Raw genomic sequence first — 13,465 nt, 5'->3', positions numbered from 1 at the left:
TGTTGGCACATGTAATTAACCACTGTTTCTTAGTAGTTCAGAATTCAACAACCTCTTGGATCCTCATGCCTCCATAAATCTCAGCATTTTCGGTAGGTTTTACTAATAGGTTTCATTGACTCAATAAAGGGGATTTGTGATGATGGTATGGAAGACTGGAAAAGAATAGGATTAAAAAAGTAATCATAGCTTATGGGTGCCTGGGTGGCTCTGTTGGTTGAGTGTCTGCCTTTGGCTCAGGTCGTGATCTCAGGGTCCTGGGATCGAGCACCCCATTGGCTCCCTACTCAATGCGGTGTCTGCTTCTCCCTTTCTCTCTGCCACTCCTCCTTCTCATGCTCCCCCCATTCTCTCAAATAAATAAATAAAATCTTTTAAAAATTACAGCTTAGAAGATAAGAATGAAGAAGAAAGCAAGAATATAGGAGAGAAGCAAATGGTTGGGGGAGTGGTGGAGTGTCATTTGCTGGGTTGAGTGGCACAGGCCATGTGCCATAGACTGAAAGTCTGTGTCTTCCAAATTCAAATGTTGAAATGTAATCCTCAGTGTGATGATGCTAGGAGGGTGGCCTTTAGGAGGTGTTGGGGTCAGGAGGGTGGAGCCCTCATGAATGGGATTAGTGCCCTTATAAAAAAGACCCCAGAGAGCTCCCTCAGAGCTCTGCCATGGGAGGATGCCGTGAGAAGACAACCAGGAAGTGGGTTCTCACCAGATGTCAAATCTGCCAACACCATGATCTAGGACTTCCCAACCTCCAGAACCGTGAGATAAATTTCTGCTGTCCCTAAGTCACCAGTATTTTTGGAATAGCAGTCTGAACTAAGATATGACCTCACCTTGTAATAGTCCCTTCAACCAGTAGGTCCATTAGATAATCACTCAGAGTTAGTGAAGAAAGCACAAGTTCCCAAGAGGCAGATAAAGATCTAGCAGATCTAGAAACCGCATCTGCTTGCATGCCACTCAGCCGGAGCACAATTCATTTCTCCCCAGAAGGACTAAGGACTCAAGGCTTCAGAGAAATCAGACAGCCCTTTCAGACAGCCCTTTCTACAACATAGTGAGGTTTCCTGCCTACAAAACTGCTCTATTGGGCCCAGAAAAATTTTCTTTAATTTAGAGTAATATGAATGATGGAAATTATTTTATAAATGTGATTTATCCTCCTTCCACATGAAACTGCTTTTGAAGAAATGGCTGAGGAGAAAATTGTGCATGTGCGTGCATGTGTGTGTGTGTGTGTGTGTGTATGTGTATGTATGGCTAAAGTTCTGGAGGGGAGAAGAAGGGGGTCCTGGAGAAGTTGCACTCGAAATCCTCAATAACTGAGACTAGATGGGTACTTTGATTTCTTTAAGGTGACAATTTGGAAGAAAAATAGAAAATACAGTACAATTCCAAAACAAACCACCCCGAGAGGCTCTTGCAGTATCAATCTAGGATTCTTTCTCTACTTAAGAGTGGAGCAAAATAATTCTCCCCCCCCCCAAGAAAAAAGGGAACAAATACTCAACACACTTTGGTTACCTAAGGTATTTATCTGCCTTGCACTGATTCTAGACGGGTTCTTAGTCGCCCGGTTGTACTCATGATACACTATGCAGGATGCCCTTGAAAACCAGATGAGCCATGTTAGGTTCTGAGAAGCAGAAGAAACTCAAGAAAAGAGTGGGGTTCTGTGGCAAGCCCCCTTGCCTGTGCCTGCCCAGACCTACTGCCACTGCTGGAAAGACATGTGCTGGGTTGCTGGGAGTGTGCCACAGGCTGAAGCAGTGGTTATGGTGGGCAGCCACGCAGCTGCAGAGGGACGCCGGCTGCCCTCACAAATATAGACTTCTGTTTCTACAACACCACTTCTGACTTTGGGGGAAGAAAAACCTCATATGGTTTTCTGTTCAGATTTTTTTTTTTCTGTAGCCAGATGTCTCACCTTCAGTTACTTTTCCCTGATAGTATCTATCTATCGCTATTGGCTGTTCTACATGTTTTTTCTAGCTTCGTTATGCCAGACAGAACAAAATATAAGCTTTTTTCTTTAGTGGCAATTTAAACAGAAGAGAAATATGTTTCTTTTCTCCTTGCTAGTGGTTAATATGGCATTTAAAGTCTCCAACTTTCAGACTTTTTCCTCTCTTCCTCGTATCTCATATGTTGGAGAAACAAATAATCTAGCGCTCTAGATGGTTCTCTGGGCTTTAAAGCCTTGTCATAACTATCATGATTGTTCTTTCTCTAAAAGGAGAGGACATCTCCAGATATATTTGTAAAAACAAGTAATTGGATTTGGGCTCCTGAGGTATAGTTCAGTCCTCCAATAATTGGAGTTAATTTTGATGTTACATAAGTTAATTTCATTTTGTTTTGAAAATAAAAAACATATGTGCAAAGAGGTGTTATTAGCATATGAACCCCTAATATTCAGAAATAATTTTCAAAGTAGGAGCCTTTAGTGGCAAATGCATACTGTGGAAATCCAATCCCTTAAAAAAGGGTTTTATTTGGCCTGGATTAGAAATAATTTTAACAGATTATATGAAGGAAAATATCTCTTTCCCAGTGAGCAGACTCAATTACAACATTTACCCCATCTTCCTATCTAGTTTTTAAAAAGTTTCAATGTACAAAAACACAATCGAAAGTAAATCAGGAAGAGTCTATATGTATTTGGTTATTACACTTGCATGTATTTGTGTTTGATTTTTAGATTTGACTTTCTTTTTAATTTTCCTTCCTCAAGTAAATTGCAATTTCATTTTAATGCTTTTTCCTTTCTGGGTTGAATGACTATTTTTTTTTTTAAAGATTTTATTTATTTATTTGACAGACAGAGATCACAAGTAGGCAGAGAGGCAGGCAGAGAGAGAGGAGGAAGCAGGTTCCCTGCTGAGCAGAGAGCCCGATGTGGGGCTCGGTCCCAGGACCCTGGGATCATGACCTGAACCAAAGGCAGAGGCTTAATTCACTGAGCCACCCAGGCGCCCCTTGAATGACTATTTTAAGAATTAAATAATTTCAATCAAGTTTCACATCTATTAAATCATTTCATATGGCTCTCTCCCTTGCTTCACCTTGACTGTGACCTGAAGACTCCTCAGATTCCTGGAGTGATCATCTAAGCAGCTTTGACCAAGCACAGTCCAGAGGATACGACATAAGAAGTGGACACTCACTTCATTTGAGTCTTCTTTCTGCCTTGTTGAAGGGGGCGAAGTGATGGTCCCTTTGGAAGTGTTGTTGACACCTAGATTATAGCTGAAATACTCTGTTGCTATTAAGTAAGGAAGGAGGGGACTTCCAGGACGTCCCTCCTCCAATTCCCAAATAAAATAGTAAAAACGAAATCAGGCAAGGTAAATATTATCCCAAAGTTGCTAGTGGCGACTACATGCAAAAAAGGAAAAATAACGCAGTAGGATAAATTTCACAAGGTGGTGGCTAGGGGAAGAAACAGAAGGCTTGGGTGCCATAGGAAACAAATAAAGCTTTCCACTTGTTCCCCACACCAGAAGCAAAACAGGGGGAAGATGCTGATTTTAGAAAAACCTGTGAATCCTTCTTAATACACCCTAGATTGGTGAAGCAGCCTTGGGGTGAATGGGCCCGCTGGGGAGGGTCAAGGAGAAACCTATAGCATGAAAGCCCCAAACACCACGACAGGATCATACCAGAGGCAGAAGGGGGATGAGCTGCCACGATTGGGCTTGCCCTGGTACAGGGGCCCAAAAGAAATCTCAGAAAATGGAAGAGTACCCAGCCCTCAAGACCACTGCAGCTATCTTTCGCTCCACAGAAGAGTGGATGAAAAGCAACACTCAGAGCTGGTGAACTTGTCATACTGAATTAGACCGTGTAGATGTGTTTGTCATTTGCTGGCCAGATCAAAAGAAATGGTGTGACCCCCCTCTGCATATGGAAGAGAAAATCCTTGAAAGCAAAGAGGCACATCTTCTGTCAGAAAATACTGATGAGGAGTGTCTGGGTGGCTCAGTTGGTTAAATGCCTGCTTTCAGTTCAGGTCATGATCCCAGGGTCTTGGGATCAAGTCCTATATCAGGCTCCCTGAGCCTGCTTCTCTCTCTCCCCCTGCTGTTCCTTCTGCTTGTGCTCTCTCTGTCAAATAAATAAAATCTTAAAAAAAGAAATCCTGATGATGGAATGATTGACACCGACAGATCTAGGCTAGGTTTTTAAACCCTAAAGATAGAGATTTCTTTGGGGATGCAGACAGAAAAGATAATCATTTTCAAAGGGGGGAATTCAGGGTGGGCTCAGACTTTTCCACAGTGAAAGTAAATGCCAGAATGTAAAAATAAAGACCATGTAGATTGCTTCTAAAAATGATAAAAACATCAGACTTAAAAAAAAAAAAAAACCCAAGGGATGCTGTTGGGATAATATAAAGGGGAACAGGTTGCTCAAGAGAACAGGGTCTAGACTGAGGAGCTGGTTTATCTTAGAAGAACAGAAGTTGAGAATTTGGGGAGAAAGATGAAGAAGAGGAAGCTCTTAAGATTTTCCCAGGGGCTTGCGTGGTGAAGAGAGGGGATACTCTTCCAGAGGCATTTCTGTTTTAGGGTTCAACTCAGGTAAGGTGCCCAATTAATAGTCTGTGCTTCCTCAGAAGTTTCAACCTAGAAGAGAAGAAAGACCTACAATCTTATGGAAAACTGTTTTGCTAAGGACCAAGGAGGGCAAATGAAGTAGAGTGGACTCAGGTGGGAGCTGAATGTAAGAGTGGACACCAGCACGAGGCGTCCCAGGCACCTGGACGGTGGGAGAGCAGAACCACATTGCCCCCTGAAGCCCACCCACACTTTGGAGACACTCCTTTTCCAATCTGTGTACCACAGAGCTTTGCCTCTAGCTCCTCAGTGTTCTGATGGCCCAATCTGGGAGATGATTCAGAAAACGGGTCCTGGGATCTGTGTTTTAGGGTATCTTATTCTTAGACTCCAGCTGCACACTAGCGTACCAGATGCTTGTGGAAACCCTGCTGTAAAGAATCTACTTACCCCCTCCCCCAGTTTTTTAAATGTGTGTGAACATAGAATCCCTTTCCCTTGTAATGGCTAGAAGCAACACACATTGATGTAACATGATATATAATATCTAATGCGGCAATTTTAGAGAATACATGTAAAAAGAAAGTGAAGGGGAAGAGAAGAGACAGTGTAGGGTGTGTGGTATTTTGCTGCTGAAAATAGACCAGTGCTTTTAGGTTCCAAATTGCTGTTGGCTGGATTAGTTGAAGCAATGCATGAGCAGATGGGGGTGGGGCAGTGGGGGTCCATGATGCCACTAGTCCCTTGCTAATGCCTGCTGGGACGCTGGCCTTACACTTTCAGTGGTCAGGATGCTTAACTGATCATTCTTAAAGCTAATATACGGAAAGGTGAGTCTTAGTTTCTCTCCAGGATTAAGAACAAGGCCAGAAAAGGGTTGGATGGAATATTTCCCAGCAGATTTATCACTAACTCCACATGCAAACCAGTAGTCAAGCCAAGGGATCTTAACAACTGAAACTTTGCTGGTTGGGCGCACACAGATGCTTAGAATGAACTTCTCTCACCACTGGCCCAGGAACCAAGAGGACCCAGAGAAAAGGTTAGTTAGTTCAGAGAACATTCAGATATTTTGGAATTTTTCTTTCTTTCTTTTCTTTTCTTTTCTTTTTTTTTTTTTTTTGAAAGTTTAGACTTTTGTAGCCCCATATGGTTCTGGGGAAAAAAAGTTATTAGCTTCATGTTCAGAAAAACAATATATTATATTCAAGCTTACGGTTTACCAGTAAGTAAGGTGAATAGATTTACAATATAGACCCTGTGCGTAACCTTCATTTCTCATGGAAGCTCTAGCCAACTGAGTGTCTGTTGACAGGGGTTATCTAATTTGTTAAAGTAATTGCTAAGCTATAGAGAATATTAATACTCAATTCTGATTAAATAGACTTTGACAGGGTGACAAACTGAGCAACTAACAAGAATGTATTATTTCTATGCTCCAAATAAACAACGTTAAGCAGACCGGTGTCTGTCTCCACATAGCTTATAGTGGTATTTGTAGTGAAAAAACAAATGAACAAAAAACCAGGTGTTTCGACCAAAGAACACACACACACAGAAGGATGAGGATTCTTTGAGTTTCCCTCATGCTTGACTTATTATCTCATGATATCCTACGTTTCACGAGAGGGACCTAGGAGGGAGGATGGTGAGGGGGGGTATAGGCCTGGGATCAGAGAGACTTAAGGACCAGTCCTGCTCCTGCTTAGTCATGTTATAGACTTGGGCAAGTTACCTAACCTCTCTGAACTTCAGTTTCTTCAGAGAATTCTTATTTCATTTGGGTTCTTGGGAGGAGTGAACAGAGTAATGTGTATCTGGTATGCAACAAGTCCTCAATAAATAATGGCTGGTATATTAGACAAAGATGATAAAAGATGGTGGGTAGGCATGGAGAAGAGGTTTAAGGAATTGGATGTGAACCTGGAAAGGAAGGAATCAGGGAGGTGGCTAAGGAAATAGTGTTAGAGTTTTGAAAACCTGCAGAGTTATTCGATGAAACATTGGTTAATTCGAACACTATCTACTTTCTAAATCTGGTATATTCTTAGTCTTCCTAAGTGGAAGGCTAAATTACTTAGTATGGTTTCGTAAAAGCAGCAGAGGTGGGATCAATCAGCAGACCTGCCTTTTAAGAAATTCTGTGTTCAGAAAATAACATATATGCCAAGTTTTTTGTAGCACGGTTTTGAAAAGAAAAATTTGGAAACAATGCATAATGTTCAGTCAGTTGGGGGGGGTCATTCATTTATCAGAATATTATGCAACTCTAAGGAATGTTCAGTTACCTTTTTTTTTTTTTTTTAAAGATTTTATTTATTTATTTGACAGAGAGAGATCACAAGTAGGCAGAATAGCAGGTAGAGAGAGGGCTCGATCCCAGGACCCTGAGATCATGACCTGAGCTGAAGGCAGCATCTTAACCCACTGAGCCACCCAGGTGCCCTTCAGTTACTTCTTATTAAAATATGAAAAGATGTACAAAATTTTATTATTTTTTAAAAGCAAAGATCAAAGCATTGCACATAATATTTTCCTTCTCAAGTATAAAGCTGGGGGAATTAGTATCTATATTTATATTTGCTTATATAAATCTAAGGAAACTGGATGGACATGGAAATTAAGAAAAGTGGCTTTTGTAGGGCAGAGGCTGTGAAGACCCTGAAAATGACAGAGAAGGACTGTATGCCATTTTATACTTGTTGGGTTTGTTTTCGTTGTTGTTCTGTTTTTGAGCCAGATGTAATTTCTATGTAAAAAATTAGTTAAAAAAATGTTGGGGCTGCCTGGTGGTTCAGTCGGTTAAGTGTCTAACTCTTGGTTTTGGCTCAGGTCAGGTTCTCAGGGTCCTAAGATCAAGCCCTGCTCTGTGCTCTGTGGAGTATTCTTCTCTCCCTCTCCCTCTGTCCTTATCCCTTCTTTCCCCCTCTCTCTCCTCTCAAATAAATAAACAAAATCCTTAGAAAAAGTTAAAAAAATTTAAATGCTTACAAAAATATGAATGCTTTAAAGGGGTGTTATTCATAATTTAAAAGTTAGAAATCAGGTTGCTTTATCCTGACACTAACCAGAGGACTGTTCAAATTAAGAAGGATTGAGTTTTGATTTGTGAAAGAGGTGGACGAAGAGGGAATAGGGTCCCTTTTGGAGCATGATACCTCCCAAGGGACCAGAGTTAGAGGTGCAGTACATTATGGGAGGATTTAGAGTCTAAACTGTGTCCTGGGGGCAAGGGAGCAGTGGGGAGGTAGGTCAGGATGGGGGAAAAGGGAGAAAGCGGGCAAGGATCCACTCTGCTTACTAGGGAGTCTTGCCTGGGTCCCTGGGAACCCTATTGCACTGAAAGTCAGCTTGACACTGACCTTACCAGAACCATCAAGCCAGAGGACTTCATTAGCATTCTAACATCAGGACACCAGACAACCAGTGACTGCCACCCAAACCTGGTAGCTGAGTGGAAATGAAGATGCAGCACATGGAAGGAAACTCCCAAGGATTTCTGCTTAACACAACCACCATTTCCCTGGTCTGAAGTTAGAGCTATAAGATGGAGGCTATGAGAGTTAATTTTTTATCCCAGGCACAGAAGAGCTAAGGAAAGTGATCTTTTAGAAGTTTTCACAAAAATAACATTTCTGAGTTATGGACCAGTATTAACATGAGAAGGTGACAGATGAGGAGACACAAGTGTAACGGCTGAATCTTTCTAGAAGACGGATGATCGTGGCGTCACTTCAAATGTGCTTTCTACATGATAGATTAATGGGGGGTTACATCACTAATCTGTTGATCAACAGCAAGAATATTGGTCTATTGCATGCTGATGCATTGCAAATGATACATTGAAAGATGCCTTTGTAGAGCTGGAAAAAGAAAACAACCATTATACCTAGACCTTCTTTAAATAGACCATAGTTTTTTGTTTGTTTTTGTTTTTTTTTAAAGGTTTTATTTATTTATTTGGCAGAGGCAGTGAGAGAAGGAACACAAGCAGGGGGAATGGGAGAGAGAGAAGCAGGTTTCCCATTGAGCAGGGAGCCTGATGCGATCATGACCTGAGCCAAAGGCAGACGCTTAATGGCTGAGCCACCCAGGTGCCCCCCTAGACCATAGTTTTATAAATAAATATAAATATATTATATTTATATAATATAAATATTTTATTTATTTATATAAATTATTATTTATATTTATATATTAGTATAATAAAATATAATTTATATATTTATAGGATATAAATATATAAATTATTATATTTATAATATACATATAAATTATATAAATATAAATATAAAATAAATATGTCTAGTAGTGGTGTGGTCCCTATTCCACTATGTATAAGCATCCTTTCTCCACCTTCCCCAATAATAAACAATAACTGCACATTATTGGCCTGAAGTGTTAATCATTTCAGGCATAAGTGAGCTTCTGTCATCACTGCGTGGGGTTATAAATCTTTACCAAGTCATTCAGCATCAAATTTTAGCGTGTGCCATAGGATTGTCACATCTTTGGTAGGATATGAAACTATTTTTCCAGAAGGACTCTAATGTGTCCCTTTGTCTGGCTTATGGTCCTAGCTCTGTACTATTTGAGGAATCAGCGAAGTTCAGAAAGCTTTATATTGAGAAATAGGAAACGGTTAAAATATAAAACAGAAAGTGGCATTTCGGGAGCTCTGCTCATCTCTGGTTTGAATATTGGGCTTAGGAAACACATGATGACTTTTTGGACGTTGCAAATTACTTGACATTTTGGGCCGGTTACTTTGTTGCAAGGGACCACTGTCTGCAGTGCAGGATGTCTGCAGCCTCACTGGCCTCAGTCTGCCACATGCCAGCTTCACCCTCCAGTTGTGACAGTCAAAACTGCCTCCAGACACTGCCAAATGTCCCTGGGCACCAAAATTGACCCAGTCTGAGAACCCCTGACCTAGAGGTCTATCATCTTCCTGTGGTAGTAAGGGTAACACACCTCAGTCTCATTGAACAGAAATGAAAGCCGGCTAAGGATGTAAATGAAAGCAAAACCAATCATCAGTGAAATGAATATATTTCCCTCCAGCCCCCAAAGGCAGGCCCCGATGCATTTTCGCACAGAACTGAGGATTTTTACCTCTCAGACCTCCCACACCAAAGCAAAAACAGATTGCCAAAGAAAAGTCACCACAGATTCAGGAGTACCAGGGATGGAATCATTCCTGGGTATAATTTTTCCCCCAGAAGGTCAAACAAAACCTCTGCGGCAGAACACAACATGTTAGTTAGGGAATGAGAAAAGAACTCACTGTTTCCAGAAGTGAATTTTCGGAATTTCGTCAGGTCAACATGTGGGGGTCTGCTGGGTTTTGGCGGTGGCGGGCCCAAGGCAAACAAGGGAGGCAGGGGCTTCTGCTTGGGGGTGGCTGCATTCTTGTCTCCCTTTTCCTTGTCTTGGCTTTGGCTCCATGGCCCCGTCGTTGTCAACTTAGAAGGCATCTTAGGGAACTTGGCAGAAGGAGTCCCAGGGGCCGGCTCTTCCTGATTCATTTTGTTCAAGAAGATGTTCTTAGCAGCATCTATCTTCCTTTCTTCTTTTTTCTCTTCAGCATTTCTGGAGAGGCCCGGGCTTCCTCTGTTGGCAGCAGGTTTCAGAACCACACCAGAAAACGGTGAACTGGACATCTCGCCTCTGAGGTCTTTAGTCTCCTGGTCTTCCCTTGCTGGCTTTAAAGGGCCGGTTTTGGCCTTGGCTCCTAAGGGAGTTGGGGGTCCTTTCTGTACAGACACGTTCTTGGTGGGGCTCTCGTCTTCATGATTGTCATCAATACTCAGGGATGGCTTCTGGCCAAAGGCGGGCTTGGGAAAGAGGGGTTTGGGGTCATGGTCTTGTGAGGCTAACACAAACCTGCCTTTAGCCCCAGCCAGCTTGGGGAATGCTTGCTTCTGCTCAGATTCCGGGTCTAGAGGATGAGACCCTGGCTTGGGGCCTGGTGGCTTTAAGTCATGGTCTTGGTTTACACTGTGAGGTGAAGGCTTATTCCCAGGGGGCCAGGGAAAAACAGGTTTGGCATCCTCCTTGGGCACAGTGACAGGCTTGGGGCCTATAGGTTTCGGAAATCCCACTCTCACCTCAGGGTCTCTGGTGGTCGAGTTTACCTGTGGTCCAAATCTTTGGCCCACTCCCGTCGGCTTTAGAAATGGGGGCTTGGGCTCCTTGTCAGGCTTTTCCTCAGATGGAGGTTTCACCGCCAAGGGTGGCTTTGGGGACCCAAACTTAGGTACATTGCTAGGTCCCGCAGGAGGGCTGGCATTTCCTTGGTTGTCGAAGAGATTCTTTCTGGCTTGTACTCCTGAAGGTGAGTTTTGCCCAGTGACTTTGAAGGGGCGGTTGCTGACAGAGACCTCTTCTGTGGGGTTGCCCCCTGTGTTAAACTTCGCCATGAGGGACTTCACATCTGCTTTTGTATCCTACAAGCACAGGGAACAAAAACTAGCTGAGAGCCAGAAGTCTTAATTGCACAAGTTAAAATACTCCACTCTACAGGGCTTCCGGGTTTGAGGCCTGCCCTGTCGTTGATTGGTTAGGAAGACATTGTAACATTTATCTTCCTCTATGGCAAAATAGTCTGTGAGAGTTTCTTGAAGGGGGAGGGCTATTGTTGTGCATACACTCCTTTGGTTTTTTTCTTTCTTCTTCTTTTTTTTTTTTTTTTTTTTTTTTTTTTTTTTTCTTACACTGACTTGCTCATTTCTTTTTAAGTAACAATTTACCTTTTTCTTTGCCTCACTGTTTCTCCAGCTCTCCTGTTGGATTTACTCTTTACTTGGCATTTGTCTGCTTTGTTTTACTTGAAAAAAATATGGAAGTGGCTAATAAGGGACTTCTATATTTTACAGTGAGCCTCTTAAATAGAAACTACACTTGAAAAAATGAAAGTAAGCTTTTCTGTAAATTCAGGTTGTATGTTTTCTACAGCATGGCCACGTTGAACAGCTCTGTGGTTTGCAAGATTTCTCCTGTTCTGTCCGCAGTTAAGGTGCGTCTGCTTGCAAAACAGGAGATGTGGCAGAAAAACTCACTCATTTGGATAAGTAAGTAATAAGTGAGTTTTCTGACTTATTTATAAATATTGAGTTCAACTGGAACCAGATGAGCAGGCAGGCATGTCTGGGGCTCTGAAGACCAGAAAGGGTCTCATTCTTTTTTATATCCCCACAATACCTGGACCAGGGCCTGGCACCTTCAGGCTTCTAAAGCATATTTGGGGAAATAAAAGTTGGCACAGAACTGAATACTGTAAAGAGCAATTTAAAAGAAATGGTGCCCTCAGCTGGAGTTTTCCTTTGTACCAAATGGCAGTACCTGTGTATTTGCAGGATGGGAGAAAGGGAATTAGGCACTAGAAGGAGAAAACCAGATGAGAGCAGCTCCTTTAACTTACTACCCTGTCTCCAAGTTGCTGAGAACATCTTGTTTTCTACCTTGTCTTCCTTGGGCACTTTTTTTTTTTTTTTAATCCTCATGATTTCCTCCAATCCGCAAACAATTCCTAAAAGCAATAGGAAAGAAGGTGGAAGGGAGAGTTTGGGTGTTGGGGGACAGAATGGGAGAAAATAGGTCCTTCCCTGAACCCTCCCAAGGAGATGACAGCCGCAGAGGACTCTGAACCTCAACACAAGATGCATAAAGAATTATTAATATGAAAAAAAGAATTATTAATAAAAAAAGAATTATTAATACGAAAATTTGCTCCTGGGGCACTTGTGTGGCTCAGTTGGTTAAGAGTCTGCCTTCAGTTCAGGTCATGATCCCAGAATCCTGGGATCATGTTTTGTGTTGGGCTCCCTGCACAGCAGGGAGTCTGCTTTTCCCTCTCCCTCTGCTGCTCCCCTGGCTCGTGCTCATGCACACATGTGCGCACTCTATCTCAAGTAAATAAACAAATAAATCTAAAAAAAAAAAAAATTGTCCCCTCCTCCACACATGTAAGAAAATCTGTCTCAGGGAAGAACTCTTTTATTCTGGATTTAGTCTGTATGTTGCAATTTATATTCTAGATCTATAATTTATTCTAGATTATAACAAGAGGTTACATTGCAGAGTAGTTAATAACAGAGACTAGGGAGTCAGACTGCCTGGGTTTGAATCTTACCAGCTGTTTAACCCAGGGCAGGGCATGAATTCTCTGGACCATAGTTTGCTCACCTCTATCGTAGGGATCATAATAAGACTGTGTCATGGGCTGTTAGGACGATGAAGCTAATCTCTGTCAGGTACTATAAAAAGTGCTCAGAATGTAAGACAGTTTCCTATTTTTACAGAGCAAGAGAAGCCTTAGGAATCATCTGGCCCTCTTCTCTCACTGCACTGGAGAGGAAATGGCAACCAAAGGGTTAAAGCAATACCTACTTAGTTACAGCAACTTCTTGCCTTGGATTTCATGGGGGAAAACCCATGAAACACATGAATTCATTCAAACTCTACATCCTGGTTTTAGTTTAGAAAATATGGAAGGGGTTGATTTAGAATTGGAATGTAAGTTTCTTAGTTGCCCACCCAGTCCCAGGAGGCAGGGCAGCGTCATGGTTAATAACCCACACTCTAGGATTATCCACTTGGGTTCAAATCTTGACTTTGCCATTTATTGGCCACATGACCTACAAAGTTTCTTAACCTCCCTCAGACTCAGTTTTCTTCATCCGTAAAATGAGAATAGTAACAGTACCTGTTTTCCCACAGGGTTTTGCTCTTAAATCAGGATTCAGTAGCTGAATGCATGTCAAATTCATAGGTTAAGAATTGCAGGGGCACCTGGGTGGCTCAGTGGGTTAAGCCTCTGCCTTCGGCTCAGGTCATGATCTCAGGGTCCTGGGATCGAGCCCCACATCGGGCTCTCTGCTCAGCGGGGAGCCTGCTTCCC

At 42.2% G+C, this 13,465-nt stretch overlaps 1 protein-coding gene across 1 annotated transcript in view; it reads right to left on the bottom strand.

The window, feature by feature from the left end:
* The window catches only part of LOC111140907 (FYN binding protein 1), a 170,650-nt gene that overhangs the window by 101,350 nt on the left and 55,835 nt on the right, over window positions 1-13,465 (bottom strand). Inside the window, exon 2 of the mRNA XM_022493167.1 lies at window positions 9,851-11,012. Within this exon, the coding sequence (XP_022348875.1) occupies window positions 9,851-11,012 (1,162 nt within the window). The remainder of the gene's footprint in view (window positions 1-9,850; window positions 11,013-13,465) is intronic.

The sequence above is a fragment of the Enhydra lutris genome, unplaced genomic scaffold (assembly GCF_002288905.1).
Source record: "Enhydra lutris kenyoni isolate GAN:26980312 unplaced genomic scaffold, ASM228890v2 scaffoldscaffold5, whole genome shotgun sequence".
NCBI lineage: Eukaryota > Metazoa > Chordata > Mammalia > Carnivora > Mustelidae > Enhydra > Enhydra lutris.
This window is presented reverse-complemented; position numbering and strand designations above follow the sequence as displayed.